Source organism: Patagioenas fasciata, chromosome 1 (genome assembly GCF_037038585.1).
Source record: "Patagioenas fasciata isolate bPatFas1 chromosome 1, bPatFas1.hap1, whole genome shotgun sequence".
In the NCBI taxonomy this organism is placed as follows: Eukaryota; Metazoa; Chordata; class Aves; order Columbiformes; family Columbidae; genus Patagioenas; species Patagioenas fasciata.
Window position 1 is genome coordinate 113,091,872 of NC_092520.1, and position 16,469 is coordinate 113,108,340.

Sequence of the window (16,469 nt, forward strand, 5' to 3'; positions counted from 1 at the left end):
TGGCCCTAAGTGACCTTCTACCATTAAGTAGTTCTTGTCATCAGTGGCATCCCAAATGGAGAAAACACAAAAGAAAAGCAAAACTCCAACAACTTCCTACTATTTTGGGGGTAACAAGCCTTCTAAAAGATGGATCCTCAGCTCCAGCTGAGTTTTTTAAGAGAAAGATGCCATGCTTTAGCTTTGAGCATGGCACAACGTATACTATTTCACTCGGAAAAACTTCCCATCATCTGCCGCAACCAGATCCAGAACTAAATGTTCAGATAATGGGAGCTGCAGACAGACAGATGTGTGTTTTATATGGGCTCTAGCAATCAGATATATACAACTCGCCACAAACAGCTTTGTATATATTGAAAGCTTGGATAAATTCTTCTTGGACCTTTCATCACCCATTTATGTGGAGGAGGAGGAAAGAAAGGAAAAAGTTGCAAATCCAGAATAAACAAAGATACATCTGTCAGTCCTCCCCCACTCACTCCTCTCTTTTTTTTCCAAGATACAGTGCTTAAAAACATTCAAAAATAGAACTTTTCAGTTACTTTTATATTTTTGTGAGATTTTAAATGTGTAAATCAGTAAATTCAAAGCTATTAGTTCCCTGAGCATAGGTACCTCAAGGTACATTAGGAAATGAATCCAACAAGACAACAATATAAATAGTCCGTATCCCTGGGAGAGCTGAAAGACAGATGCAGTGGAAATCATCTTGGATTTGCTTATTGGCCAGAATTTAAATTCACACTCAGATTTCTTCTTTGCTTGATAAAACTGCAGATGACTAGAAGGTGGAAAAAGCAGGGCTCATCCCTTTGCTGTGACAAAGACCCACAGAGGAAGGCGCTGGTGGGTGAGTGAACCAGCGGGCATGTCCACTGCACCTGGACATGGGTACAGGGCTGGGTGTAGCTCAGAGGCACACAAGCCCTGCCAGATAGACCACAAGCTGCTGAGGACAACATATCTGTGTTTTGTGCTCATGACAGCTTCTGCTCCTGTCCTTGATTTACCTTCATGCCAAAAGTGAATATCGTGATGACAATTTTAAACACCAAAGCCAAGGCGAGCTGCCACATTGCTGTGTAGACTCCGGGCCCGGCAGGTCTGTCAGGAATGTCATCCACTGGCCGGGTCATGTTTGGGTCATTGATGTAGTCACAGAGCTGCGAGGACTCCAGGGCACCGCAGTCATTGAAGAGCTCCGAGATCAGCTCACTGGTGCTCCTACGGGTGTAGGGGTTGGGGTAGGCAATGATGGCAGTGATGGCTGTCACCGCTATCACCTCCAGGACTGGGTATTTCCCCAGTCTGGTGGTTTTGCGCCTCCTGCACCAGGCGATGTTGCATCGGATAAAGAGGGTTCCCCAGAGACCGCCGAAGACGCCAAGCAGGATGAAGGGGAAGAGTTCAGCCATGTACCAGGGTGTGTGGTACTCCACATAGAACAGGACCAGGCGGCTGTTTCCAAAAGGATTGATGGACCTCAGTGTGAAGGCAGCCACAAGAGCAGCAAAAAATGACCTCCAGAGGGTTTTTAGAGGAAAGTAGTAGCTGACCTAAAACCAAGCAGAGACCATAAACACTTCACACTGAGTGTGACAGAGGGTGTTTGCTTTAACTATTCACTGAAGCACTGCACACAGTAAGCCATCACCGTGTGTTTCATCTGTGATTCTGCATCTGGCTTTATTGGGAACACCAGTCCTTACCACAACCAGAACTTGCTCACAAAGGTATCAGAAAAGGCATTTTCAGTTGCTGGCTAGAGACGATAAGATGGGTGATGAGCAGCTCGACCCATGCAGCAGCAAGCTGAAAGCTGGAGAAAGCTCAGCACAATGATATATTCCCAGTTTAAATAATTTAGTTTTCAGAAAACGAGTGGTCTTGTTTTATTCAAATTATGCTAAAATACCTGATTATTTCTTATTACTAGAAATCAAATATTATTTTTGCTTTAGAAGAAAAATAAGCATATAAATATTTGAAAAAATAAAAAGGAATATTATAAAAAGGCATCAAGTGAAAATATATTTATTGAAGCAAGTGAACTGCCAGGTCTCACCTCTTCCAGACTAAAAAGTACACCTCCAATAGGAGCACCAAAGGCAACAGAAACTCCTGCGGCGGCTGCAGCCGAGAGCACCTACAAAGCAAATATTTATGTACAAGGCATGAGTCCTTTGAAACACCAAGTATCTGGACAGGGAAAACCAAGACGATTTGAGCCAACCTCACCTCTCTCCTCTTTCCTTCATTCTTGCTGTACTTTGAGAAACGGCTGCTGAAGAAGTTTCCACAGCAACAGGCCACGTGGACTAGCGGGCCCTCTTTCCCAAGGCTGAGGCCTGAAGATACCACCAGAACCAAGGTGACTGTTTTGATTAAAAGCGTCCACTTTCCCAGGTAGCCCCTAATAATGAACCCACTCAAGATGGTTTTTATCTGGAAAGTAGGAAGAACATGTTGAAGAGCTGAAGAAACCTTTGCTACTCTGAACTTACAAATGGAGTTAAAACCCCAGCAGATATTAAAAAATACATATATATATATACATAAATTGCAGACTGTTTGAAAAGAGACAGTGATGAAGGGAAAGAAACCACAGGTAGGGTAACTTTCCTACAGTGAGAACTGAGCAGGGGTTAAGCAGACCACACTTTTACTGTTCTTATGGGTGGTCCTCTGTGTTGGTAAGGAGTCTTAGAGAGATCAATAGAAATATGAAACTGCTACATAATTCCTTGGCTTATAGGACCAGAGTTAAACCAAACCCAACTTTAACAAAGTGGAAAAAAAGCAAATAAACAACCACATACTTTTTCCAACTAAAACAAGAAAAAAAAGTTCTAAATATTTGGAATGGCTGTACCATAAAAGAATGGAAGTATTATGAAATTGGAAAGTCCAAGAGATCTTATTTTACACATTTCTTCTCAATTTTGTATGTGAGTGGCTAGAATAAAGCAAGTACACATGTGTGACACAGAAGCTGTAGGGTGGGACTTCAATTTGGATTCCAGCCCTAGAAATGGACTGGAGCTGAGCATCACCTCAGATGAGAGATTTACCACTTTGAAACTAGATTTACAGTTAACTATGAAAAAATTTTAAAACACAGATATATAAACATGTAACAAACACACATGTGACTACTTTGAAACATGGAAGTGATTTAAGTATTTCAAATTATTTGTGGTGTTTTTTTTTTTCTCCTGATTGGCTATGAAACATTTGGATGCTTCTAGAGATTAAGAAAAAAAAAATATGCCAAGATTTCTAAAGTTTGGGCTGTTTATTCTGTCTGCCAGATTCCCAAGTAATAATCCCAGTGGTTCTATAGCACTTATAGCAAAAGACTGCCCTGATTTCAAAAAGTTTGAGTGGCTGTGCTACTTGAATTACAGGCTTCCTCATTTTAACAGCTTAAATAGGGACAGAGGCTCAACAGTAAAATACTGAAAACCAGGCAGATATTTTGGGTGCCATAAGAATGTCATGCCCACGTGACACGATGTACAAGGACAAAATTTGCAGAAGATGGACAGCCAGACACTCTTTAGGCATCCCAAATGATGAGCATCTTGCATCTTCAGCAGTTTAGGGAACCTTAGCTTTGTAGCTCTCCCGCTTTATTTTATTTTGGTTTTATTTAAAGCTTAGCCTAGAAAATAACTGGTTTTGTAAGTGGCCCAAGTAATTTCATCCCAGAAAAATTCTATATAATCTTCTAGTGACTATGTGCCTCAGCCACAAAAAGTTGGAGTACATCAAGTGATGACTGGGAGACATTGATTTTTAATTTAAGCTCTGGCAGTGAACAAGCATGTACATTAGCCTGTCACAGTAACATGGGAACATTTTCTACTATGGAAAATGTAGGTGGGCACCATAAAGGCACGTTAGGCAAAGGAATGAAGGCAGATGAGGTGGAAAGACAATCTTCTTGTTCCAATGCTATCTCACAGTACAGTTCTGTAATGGGAAAAGGTGGCAAATGATCTTTTCTCTCTTTTGTTTGTGTTTTGGTTATTCATCCACAGCAACAAACTCACCTCTGGGATTCCAGAGCCACAGGCATAGGGAGCAAACACTCTGACCAGCGAGACTGCCAGGAAAGCAAAACATAGAGCCCACATAATGTATAGAAAATAGTTTAGAATGTAAGCACTTGCACCCTAGAAAAATAACAGTAACAAACATTGTTAGACAAATGCACGTTGTTAAATCTCATGCTTCTACTAGGGATCATGCTGGCATACAGCCTGGTCTTTTCATTTACATGCTAGCTGCTGCTTTTCCTCAGGAAGAACAAATGATTTTATATAGTACAACAATTTTATTACTCATGGAAGGAAGCAGCATACTAATATATACCTAATGCAGTCCATACAGTCTGTTTGCAAGGGACTCAAACACCTTAAACAGAGCATCTTTCAAGCAGTAAAATTGAGCCCAACCACAAAAAAGTTCCAAAAATATCAAACAAATCTGTCATAAGGGCAAAAGTAATTGATGATAAAAAAGCACCTAATGAAGGAACCTGCTGTTTCATCCCATGATGGGTGACAGGGGATGAGACGCTGATACATCTTTTCCTGAGGACTGGTATTCAAAGGTCAGCTTTCCATGCAGATGCCAATCTTTTCAAACGGCATCCCTGTGTATATCAGTAGCCATTTCAGTTCACAAACTGGAAGGGTAAAACCATAAATAAATTCTTTCCTTCTATATCTATTTGAGGGTTGAAAAGCATTTGAAAACACAATAGCTTGGGAGATCCCACTCGGACTCATCTCAGTCATTTTTGTCCTGATATTTTAAAAGCATTCCAGTCAATAATAAAACCTATCTTCAAACTGAATAACTTTACTGACAGAATGAAAATGCTAATGAACATTAGTGATGGTTGATTGTGCAGTGCCATAGCGAAAGCATAGTCAGTAGTGACCTTCAAGCTTTCTACCTGTCTCCAATGGTCAAGTCAAAATTGTTGTTATAATCTGCCTTACAATACCTCTCCCTCTTTACAAGCATATTTTTTTAGATTAATTTCAAAAACCCCACCTGCACAGACAAAAGATAATCCAGTGAGAGGCATCGAAATGATACAAGGAGCTTAAGCCTTCAAACAATCCCCTCTAGCAACATGACACTACAGAACAAAAAACAAGATAAACCTCAGTGCATGAATTGGTAAGAATCCTTCACCTCTCAGTGAACTCTTCCTACCAGATGCAATCCCGGCTGCTCAAGAACATCGGGGGCCCTGTCTTTGCTCTGCAGGACAGCAGCCTGGGTATCAACATTATGATAAATCAAGTAGGAAAACAGGCATTAATCAGTTGTATCATGTCTTCAGTTAACAGAGCTGGTCAGGCCCCGTTCCCAGTCATAAAAAACCTAGAGCTGAGAAGAATTCTTTTTTGCAAGCCTATGAGGAATCAACCTTTAATAGCACAAATGCTTGCTTGCCTCATTTTCCTGATCTCTGTCCCATTGAAAAGACAGTAAGGGAACCACTGCCCTTGTCCTTACGAATATATTTGGAAGAAGGACAACTTCTTAAGGTCCTTATGCTTGCTGAAGTTAGAGATGGCTTTGCTGATAGCAGCAGAGCAATTTGATACCATCCCCCAATGCCCAGAGACTAAGCAGTCATGGATCACACAGTTACAGTGATTGACATCCATCTGTAGTAACCATGGACTTTTGTTGCTACAGCTGAAGATGGTCTCATTTCCTCACAAACATCTTCTCCTGGCACTTTCAATTACAAACAGCTATGGCAATATTTACTCTCACTCTAGAGAAAACTCTGGATGTGTTGCCCTGAGGCAAAATTCTTATGTCAGTGTGCACAGGCAGTGACTCCAAAGACGACTAACACCATTACAGAAATTTGGCCCTACTGTGTTAAGCAAAAGCTGCAGTTTTGCTTCTAAATCCACTGGAGTAAAATTAGCTTTGTTTCTTTTTACTTCCTCTAGTTTCACATCTCAGAAGTTACATGAAAACCATGTCAGCTCATTACTGCAATCACACATCCACCTGCAGCACTGTGGCAGGACCCCAGAAGAGCCTATATGGCCAGGTCAGTCTTGCCCCATGGGACACCTCTCACTGTTACATTTTCCAGATACCTGGCATTCTGCAGGTCCAGTTGCAGGTGTTTCTCATGATTAATACTAACACAACGTTTGGGAAGTGAAGTAGTAGTAACTCAGTATGGTTCATTTCTCATTCATTCCATGCCATTACTAAGCCATGGACCAGAAGTCTTGAGCACATACACAGGAATCAGAGACCAAAAATGCTCATCAGCAGAGATGATTCTGCTAAGACCTTTCCCACTAGTGCCTAACAGGACTCACCCTGGCAGCAACCGTAATGAAGCCTGCAGGGCAACTGAGTAAAACTTCGTATTTTAGTTTGCAAGACCTAGCAGTATTTCAGATCTGGTGTCAGTCCAATTTAGGTACAAATGGAGCACAACTGAAAACAACCCTCATAAACGCAGCATGCTGAAATAAAACACATCTCTCAGGATGCCATCCATGGCTGACCAATGCTTGTGCTCTCCAGAGGCTGAGTGTTCTACTCTGAATTGACTTGGGATCTCACAGCTTGCAGCCTCCCTCCAGTGGACGTTACGAATTGGGAAGTGTGTTCCAGGTATAGAGGGGCTTCCTTGTCTTGCAGGTCTCAGCTTCATGACAGGACATCCAGAAGCCAGCCCACTGCTGGATCCAGTGTCATAAATCATGGAAGACACAGGGCCCTTTCCTCTGCTTTGTATAGATGTGATGCTCCAGAAATGGGGTCCTCAGCCTCAGTGAAGTTGAGGTTAGTTCTAACCAGTATCTGCGGAATAGAAGCTCCGGGTCACCAGATACTGGCTAGAGATGTAGCTGTAGTGGATGGCATCTGATGTGCTTTAACCCATCCACTCCTTCAGTGAATCTGAGGTTTTGAAACTTTCTTGCATCAAAAAAACTCTTCACTTGCTCTTTGGAAGCAGCTCAGGACCAGAGGGGTGAAGGTTATCATTGGCCTACAAAACAGTGATTAGGGAAGAAAACATAGCCTGGTATGTTACAGATGTGCTATCATGTTTTCCGTAATAATTTATATAGAGATTCTGCTTTGGGTTAATTTTATAGGAGGACGAGACTGAAAACATTTTTCAAGAGGAAAAGGCACAGTTCACAGTGAGAACATATGTATGGGGTTTATCACAGCCATAAATTGGCAAAAGGACAAGGAAGAACTGATCCTCAAAATGTCAAATTTACTTGTCTATGACAAGAAAGAGTCACAGTTATGCATCAAAAAGAAGACATATCTGACCAGAGTACCTTTATGGGAACTGTTCCAAGTACTTTCTGTTCAAAAGGTGCTCCAAATTAGTCTTTTCGTGCACCATGCATTTTATAGGGATGTTACCCAAATATCAGGCACAAAATGAAATAACATTTTAGAAAGTATTAAACTATCCTGAAATGCAGTCAAATTCAGTGTATTTTGATCCCTCTTTGAGTCCTCTACAGCTACAGGAATCATGCAAAACTTGCCTTTATTGTAAGCTTTTAGCTGCAAAACAGAATTTTTACTTTCTGTATTCACATTTTTATTGGGCTTTGCCTGGGATTTCGATGTAACAGTAATTGACAGCTATATTATTAATATTTATAGCATCAATTGGGCTGTGGCAGTCAGAACACCCACAGATCCTAGAAGCCCATTTGTTTTGAGAAAGAGCCTGTAACTAAGCCAAGATTGACTTTTTTTTTTTTTTCCCCATTGTGACAGTATACTAGGGTGTAGAAGCCCAATTTGAAGACAAAGTGAGTAAAGGTTCACAGTGTTCACCTAGCTGATAACTTGGTTATCAGCCTCAGCATAAAACAGTCGCAACTGCTGATTTCGAGTAGCAGGTGAAAGCAATATATTTTCTCAAGGATATGCTCTGTTCATCTATCCAAGCCTTTCAGAGTAACAGCCTGTCAAACACATGCACAGGATTTCCAAATCCCATAACAATTGTAACATTCTCCTCTTCTTTCCCTTCCCACATTTTTTCGTTCCCTGAAATTATAATATCATCCCCAGTCCTGCAACTTTATACCAGCATAATATTTCTCCACTGTTACAAAGACACAACCACTCAAACCATCTGTTGATGAAAACCAGTGTGAACCTACCAAACCTCTGGCAAAGGTGAGCTTGGCACTGTGGACTGGAAACTGTACAGAGAGATTTCTGCCTGTGATCAAACGGTGGGAATATTCAGGAACAGTGAGCGCACCACTACTTTCACTATGGTTACTTAGGATTATGGAAAATTGGGTTATACACATTCACAGATCTTGCTATCTAGTACTCCTTGTACTGTAAAGCTAAAGCAGCACAGAAGGGAACATGAATGAGAAACCCATATGGCCATGAAGGTGCCCTCAAATGCTTTCTGCAGGACCAGACCTTCTCCACACTTGGGGAAGATCCAAGACAATCTCTCTAAGTCACCCATTTTTTAATTGCCCGACTGATGATGATGTCTTCCATTGAAGTATGTATTTTCTTCTATTACAGACCAAAGTGCATTACCCGTTATTTTTTTTAGAAGTCATACTTAAGCCAGTTCTCTTCAAAGCCTTATTCATCCTACCTCCACGTCATATTCAAATTTTGTCACCTGTAGAAATAGGGGGACAGGAATCCAAGACAATAATTCTGCCCCAAAATTAGAGTCGTGAAGGAATCAATATTATTCAATACATTGAAGAGATTAGTTTGAAAATAAAATATCCTTTCCATATTTTTTTAAAAAATATCATCCACTAAAAGGAGTATAGAAAGGTTTCTTCTGATTCCTTCAAAACAAAACTTTCATCTGTTTTGCTTTGAAGCGACATTCCTTGTATTTAAAATTACTATGATTTTTTAAAAAGTTCTTAAAATAAAAATTTTATGTCAATTTAGATCAGTTTTTTCCCTTCCTGTCCCTTCTCCCTGCAAATTTTTCACTTTGGTCATCTCCCAGGGAGCTCATTATTTGCCCAGCTTTCGGCACTAGCAAAATATTTTGCTATCTGATAGAGAAATTGATTGCAAGGGCACAATGAGCCATTCTTGTGCAGTTCCCACTACTACTCAGGACATTGGAATACATAAAACCTGTCTGCAATCCCGACAGTTTCCTCCTAAATGTGTTTGTCAGGGACCACCTCTTTTGCCCCATAAAACTGTGTTTAAAATATTTTTTTTTTAAATAAATTGATTTTTTAAAAAAAAAAAAAAGGATAACAGCTCAAATCTGGTGATTATGAGAGTTATGAAACACTTTTGGTTTAATACTGTTAGAAAGAGAAAGCAATCTTGCAGTTCTGCAATTTCCATCACACACGACACTAAAACAGCGGGATCTTCCCCAAGTTAAGCAGATATTACCTGTGGAAATGCCTTTTTTTTTTTTGTTTTGTTTTTATTTTGCAACACCCTCAGTTCATGAATTTCAGAGGAACTCTCTGAGGGGAACACCAGCAAGTATGAAAAAAGGGCATTCCCTGGCCTGCTGTGACCCCAGCCTCATCAGGTCTCCCATACCTCAGACTGGCCTACAAGAAGTTCAGACCATTTCTGCCACTGAGGACATTTGACCCTGTCGTCGAAGGTAGTTTCATTAGACGTCCAGCAGCACTGTTCGTGGCTGTACCAGAAGGCAGACAGGCAGACACCCTCTTTCAGATCTGTCATCCAATCCACAGCTAAATCTATTACTCCGGCTAACGTGCCTGGGAAAAGAAATGCAGAAAAAGCAACCGTGGCATTAAAAGATATCAGGTTGCAAGGAAAATAATTCTAATTTTAATAACAGCCAAAGCCCATGAAATGAGGAAGCAGCTGCAATGTAAGCATCTATATACCAAACTGGGGGTAACAGTGCATTTGCCAAGAAACAACTATGCCAACTTGTTGCCTGACCTTCAGTGTTCCCTCAGAAAGCTTTTATTTTAAATATTATGGTTTTCATAATGACTAATGCCAAACAGGGAAGGCATAACTAAGGTACAGTCTGATCCTGCAGTCCGTTCTGGGCGCACCACTTTTCTGAGATCAGCAGGGCTTCACGCTGGGTCTCTGTACACACACTGGGCTGCAGGTCTTAAACCGCACTGTGTATTTCGGGGTAGGGGAGGAAGAGGATACTAACGTTTTCCCACAGCACGACGACCTTTTAGAAGGATGATTTCAGTACAGAAAGAAGAGGGATACCAAATGCTGACTTATGAACTTAACAGAGTCGGACTCTCGATGTGTACATTCATTAGCAATCCAACATGCAGAATAGAATTATCCTTCAAATCCTTTCTGTACCAAGCTAACCCTTAGTTCAGTTTTCCCTAGTAATTACACAGACCTACAGCGACACCCGGTGGCCACCGACCACAGACACGGGTAAGCTCACAGAATCATTGAATCGTGGAATAGTTCGTGTTGGAAAGGACCTTCAAAAATCAGGTTGCTCAAAGCCCCGTCCAGCCTGGCCTGGAATGTCTCCAGGGATGGGGCATCTGCCACCTCTCTGGGCAACCTGGGCCAGTGTTTCATCACCCTCATTGTAAAAAATTTCTTCCTCTTGGCTGGCCTGGTTCTCCCCTTTTTTAGTTTAAAACCATTATCCTGATGATTACCCCACAAACTTGATGTGGCCAGACACACACAAAAAGAAAAGCCTACTTTTCTGATGCATTGCTCATCAGTGACAATAACTTGCCCCAGCAACAACACCCTCGGAGCAGATGTGTCCTCACAAATGCAACACCAGCAGGAATGGGGAGGCTGGGAGCATCCAGAAGGCAGAAGCTGCAGAGCTGTCTTCAGTCCCTAGTGTATAGTTTCTGGAAAGCATTAAACCACCAAATGACAGAAAAGTCATTTAGCATTTTCCAAACCAGTTTCACATATAGTGGAAAGTAGAAGTCAACAACATTTCTACCAGTTATCATTAATGCGATTTCAGAAAAGCCGTAATGAATTTGATCTGAAATTACCAGTACATTTCAGTAGGGCTAAAACACTGAAAAAATATTTTGGAAAATGTGAAATGGTTTTGTTTTATATTTCTAAAACTTCTAGCTCTGTGGCTCCTGCTGAGTATGCAATTACATGAAGCAAAAGTAGGGGCTGCTCCCTTTCCCCTAGCAGCCAGGACACACAGATGGGTTCAAGATTCAGTTTATTTGACCTGGAACTAAAGTTTCCTGCTTTCCATCTCTGTGAAAAAGGAGAAAAAAGAAAAAAAAATTCAGGCATATGTAACCTGCTTTTTATTCCACAGAAAAGAAAAAAACTACCAACGCTCAGAGATCCTCACACATATCTTCTCACTCCCTTAATGAATGTTCTTGTCCCCACACTGACAAGCAATGTGACTGCAGTGGCAGTGAATGATTTTTGTTGTACGGGAATAACCTGAATAGCTATACATATATGCTAGACAAGATCACAAAAAAAAAAAGACTGTAGAAAGATGTAATGATGTGTGTACCAACTCTTTTCTTTCATGAAGCCCTTGCGTTTCTCTTGCTTACTCTTTTCCACTTTCCCAAATTCCTATGGAAACAAAGAACCATCTTCTTAGATGATGATAAATCACTGTGGTGCTAGTAACATCAGCAAGCATAGCTTGCTCAGTTTTGCAGTAAACTCTAAATTCTCCTCCAATTTTCTGAAAGTTTCAGGGAACTGTGTAAAGAATCCTTATCCCTTGGACATGAGCACTGAATACTGTGCCTCTTGTTTCTCTTGATGTACCTTTATCATCCTCTGTAGTCACCTCAGTCTTCAAAGCTCACATCATACTTAACCAGGCAATTAAGTATTAATGCTACCTACCTAGAAGATGCAAAGGAAGAGAGCCTTTTGCAGGTTTTTCCCTGATAAAGTTAATAAACAGTATGAGGAACAAGCATTCAGTTCTCTAATATAGCAAGCTCACATGCACCCCAGTATCTCTAAGAAAATGTGCAGCTGATCTAATCCCTTTTTCAAAATGCTTTGGGATCCACATAAGGAGGAAAACGGTTTATGCAATTTACTACACATGCTTTACAGAGATTAAAATCATGAGAAGAGAGGGCCAGCACATGCAGGATAATAGTGCAATAGAGAGTGCTTCGCAAGACACATGACCAGAGCTTAAAGTTTTCCAAGTTCTGAATCTTCGCAACTTTAAGTAAAATAAACGAAAGTTGCAGATTGTTCAGCATCTCAAAAAGCCAAGCCTTTAATTTCTTGTACTTACTGTGGCCGTCTAGGCTGTAATAGAGCTAAGTTTATCTCCCCACTTCTCCCACCAAAGGAACAGAACTTGTTCCCCCTTCTATGTAACCTCTTGCCCAAAATGAAAAATAAAAAAGCACTCCAAAGCCAGGAAATGCTGAATTTCATTTGAGATAGTAGCCTGTTATTTCTCTCCTTTTCCTTTGTTTGATGATGGCCAATACTCATCCTTTACAACCTGCTTATGACAATGCTAAAAATTTGCTTTGAAAACATCATTTTCCTGATGCACCTGTGCCAGAAAACAGCATCACCTAAGTAGCATGGCACTGAATTACAGAGGCGAATTTTTGCACATCCAGCACCAGAACCAGAGCATTTTAGCATTAGTATGATTGTACTTTTTTGTCACATGGCTTTAGAAAACACAGACTTTTGCTGATAGCATGTACATTCAGTTCGCTAGTAGTAATGGCTAGGTTGAGGGATAGCCACAGACCTACAGGCAGGATAGGCACAGTAAAAACTCAGAATTACTTAAAAATGAGTACCTAAAAATTTTTGGTGTGGGTGCTGATTTTTTAGGCTCATTTCCCCATACATTGGCTTTGTATTTCTCCAGAAAGTCTGCAAATTTTCTGACTTGAGACAGGCCCTCGTAGTGCTCAGTGCCTTTTTCTGGAGGATCATGTGAGCAGGTTGCATCTGATCTCCACAACAAACAGCATTTGTTGGTGTTGCTGCTCCTTCCCCCTTCCTGAAATGCGCAGGCTCTGGCTCCCAAGACCAGAAGCTCCTTACTGTCTTTCCAGCCACTTGACAGTGTCATACGCCATCTCCTTCCTCCACGTGTCATCTGAAAGATGCAGGTTCAATGACACTCCAAAAATTGCATGAGTCATACTGTCAAATGAGATGGTCCTTTCCTTCCTCCTTCCTTCAGCTACTTCCCATCAGCAATATTTTGATTGCTTGTGGTTCTGTGGTGGCCAGCCCTGCTGAGCCCACTGTCAACTGAAAACTAATCTGGCCAAAACCCATATTTTCCACGAAGTCAGTTCCCAGTTTCACCTGCCCTGTGTAGCTGCACATGCAGAAGGCAGCAGGGTCTGCTGGCAGAGGACACCGGAGGGGTAGGATTACTGCTTTTAGCCACATCAGCTTGTGTTGGCTGTGGAGTTGCAGCCTTTGGAGTGTTGCAAAATCTGAAAGATTCAGTCGACCAGATTAGTGGGATTTAAGCTTCTAGATCAGTTAAGCTCACTTTAAACTCTTGGGCCTGGGTAAATTATCCAAGTGGCTTTGGAAACACATGAAGGCCCCTGCCATTCCCTTCCGTAGGAGTCCCACTTTGCTGCCCTCCATTCCCAGCAAGGGTACAGCAGGGGCAGGGTGCTTCACAAGACCCTCACACCCTGGGTACTGCTGCAGCTGCTTTGCCCTTCGTCTCCCTCTCTTCTTCTTGCCTCTGGAAATGCTGGGATCCAGCTGCCTAAGAGCTCACCCAGCACCCGTGGCTGACCCAGGCTGCTCCCCTTGGAGCAGCAGTAGCTTTTCCTCGTTCAGAAGGAGAAGAGGGACCATGAAGGAGCCAGGCTGCTCCACGCAACCCTGTGTGATCACACAGGTGCCCTTGTAGCAGGCCAGTTTCTCTGAGCAGACAATATTTCAAGTGGGGAGGGAAACGACATGAAGTATCTCTTGACTGCATGACCAACCTCACCTCCTCCTTCCCCAAACCCAGATAAGAAACATCATCCATGCATCAGTAATGCCCCTTACTCATCAAAGGGGTGCTGACCCTTCACTGAGGTTGAGATGATGACTCTCCACCTTTGCCCTGTCTGAGAAACACTGAAGGCACAGAGCACATGTGTCATTTCAACAACAGGCAAAAGAAGTCTACAAGGCTCAGACCAGATCAGGAGCACACAGGTAGTTTTTCTTTTCTAGCCAATGTACAGGTCCTTGTCCCAGTTTAAAAACAGACTGATTTGATTCTGTCAGGTAAAACATGTTGCTCTGCACCTTTGTCATTGAAAAGGTTGCAAAAACTAACACATCTCAGTTGCAGCTTACCCTTGACCTCTCTTCCCAAGCTGGACATGCCAGAATTAGAGCTTATCAGAGGTCAGCAGCTCTGGCTTTCGACAGCCTTGGGGATTCCAGAGAATCACAGAGTAGAATCATAGAATCATTCCAGTTGGAAGAGACCCTCGAGATCATCAAATGAGGTTTCTTTGCAAACTGGAATTGAAACAAATCTTCTGGGATATTATTACTGGCATGGGAGTTTGTGAGAGTACACCACATTCTGTGATTGAAGGCATTACGAACCAGCTTGTGGGAGGTCCCTAGAGCCCTTCAGGGCTTGCTCTAACTTTATTTGCAAGCAGAATTTTCCATCCTCGAGGAGTCCAACCCTGGCCTTCAGGCAGGGTTTGTCAGCCCTGATAGTACACAGTCTATCAGACTCTTTTCCCATCTCAGCTTCCCACCAAAGCTTTTGTGCGAACAAGCGTATCCCTACAAAATACCATAATTTGCCAAAACTGTCACTTCAGCAATGTTTTCTCAAGAACTTCCCCAGTACTTCTGAGGCTCCTGAAAAACTGTAATAAACATTTTAACTTTACAGTTGGTAAGCAGGAAATTCACATGACTTGGAAGTCGTGAAACTTTATGTCTTGCATGCATGATACAAGAGCACCCTGACATCACTGAAAAAGCATAAAAAATGGCAGCTGTTTCAATTTGGTAAGAGAATTGCAGCTTTCCAAGTGGGAAGATGTGCGTGCTGAACTGAGCAGAAGACAGGAGCAATTTGGGAAATCAATAAATTTGCCATCTGAGTTTGAGCAGGCTGTTAAATATGTCTGTCTGGCCTGGAAGAAGATCTGAAACTGAGTCTGAAACTCTGTTTTCCCTTCATGCATATATAAAGAAGATAAGCCAGTGGATACAGCAATTTACAAAGCTCCCCTTTGAGTGGTCACCACCAACATTTTCCACACATCATAATAACTTCTTGCAGAATTAAGTGAAGACAAGATAAAAAAATCCTTCCAATAAAATTTACTTACGTGAATCAAAGATTCAGAAAATCAAAGCAGACCACTGAGTCTAAGGCGCTCAGATGCATATTTCCAAAAGCAATAGAAAAATCCCTCTACTGGTGAATAACATTTTTTCTAGGTCAGCACTCAGCAGGAGACTTTCCAAGTGGATATTTTTACTATGGATTATAAGTGCATGGATGCATAGCTGTCTTATTAGCTTGAAACATCAGTGGAGAGACAATGAAGTAAAAAAATAAGCAGATGGCACTGCAGCAAACTTGGGTGTTCTGAATGTAAGTGTAATGCTAAGACACACATACCTGCCTTTAGTCCTATGAGAAGCATAACAACCCATCCTGACCATGCATCCAGCAAACTCTTGATGAACTCCCATATGGATTCCTTACTTTTGCTTGTTATCTGAAATTAAACATATATAGAGACATGTTGCTGATTCAGGCTGACACAATGTTGGCGTACAATGTTTAAAACAAAAAACATTTACCCTCCTAGAAGGTGAATACAATTTCTCTACTCTCTGTTCCTCCGAGTCCCAATAATTTTTTAGAGATGCTCTGCTGATCAAGTTGCCAGAAGCCCTTTCATGTTTTTGAACTCAAGGCATACAACATCCATATTTTTAGAAGTCCTCCTCAAGTCATACAACAAAGTATGAAGCAATAACTTCAAAAAACTCTGCTTTTTCTCATGACCAGGACGGCTGTAAGACAGAGACTCTGATGCATCAAAGCCGGACAGCTTTACCTTTCTATGGCGGTCAGTGTCGCGTGACTTCTCCCGCAGCCAGTCAATGGTGTGGAAATCTTCGTAAGTTCCAACATCGGGGAAAGGTTCATCCAGAAAATCCATCAGGTTGCCGGAACCATTCATGTCCCCTGCATTAACCATATTAGGGTCTGTATGTAGAGGAAAAATAAGTATGTCAATGGATTCATGCAGCTTTGCCAGACATTTCAGAATTTTCCAAAATACCTCCACAAGCCACAAAGTCAAGAGACCATGAAATGGCAGTCCTTGTGGGCACTCGCTGAAATCTTTGTGTTGCCACTACAAAAAGTATTTTGCTGAAGACTGCTTCAACAGCTTAGCAAACCTTAAAAA

General features: G+C 41.6%; 1 protein-coding gene across 2 annotated transcripts in view; it reads right to left on the minus strand.

Annotated features, from left to right (window-relative positions):
• CLCN4 (chloride voltage-gated channel 4) overlaps positions 1 to 16,469 on the minus strand; it is a 47,745-nt gene that overhangs the window by 19,219 nt on the left and 12,057 nt on the right. Inside the window, exons 2-8 of one of the 2 annotated variants that reach the window (XM_065856337.2) lie at positions 16,113 to 16,264; positions 15,668 to 15,767; positions 9,610 to 9,797; positions 4,059 to 4,181; positions 2,242 to 2,448; positions 2,069 to 2,149; positions 1,014 to 1,559 (exon numbers count right to left, since the gene is read on the minus strand). In XM_065856337.2, coding sequence (XP_065712409.1) covers positions 1,014 to 1,559; positions 2,069 to 2,149; positions 2,242 to 2,448; positions 4,059 to 4,181; positions 9,610 to 9,797; positions 15,668 to 15,767; positions 16,113 to 16,256 — 1,389 coding nt within the window. In that variant the 5' untranslated portion in view covers positions 16,257 to 16,264. The remainder of the gene's footprint in view (positions 1 to 1,013; positions 1,560 to 2,068; positions 2,150 to 2,241; positions 2,449 to 4,058; positions 4,182 to 9,609; positions 9,798 to 15,667; positions 15,768 to 16,112; positions 16,265 to 16,469) is intronic. The other variant, XM_071812978.1, reaches the window with a different exon arrangement.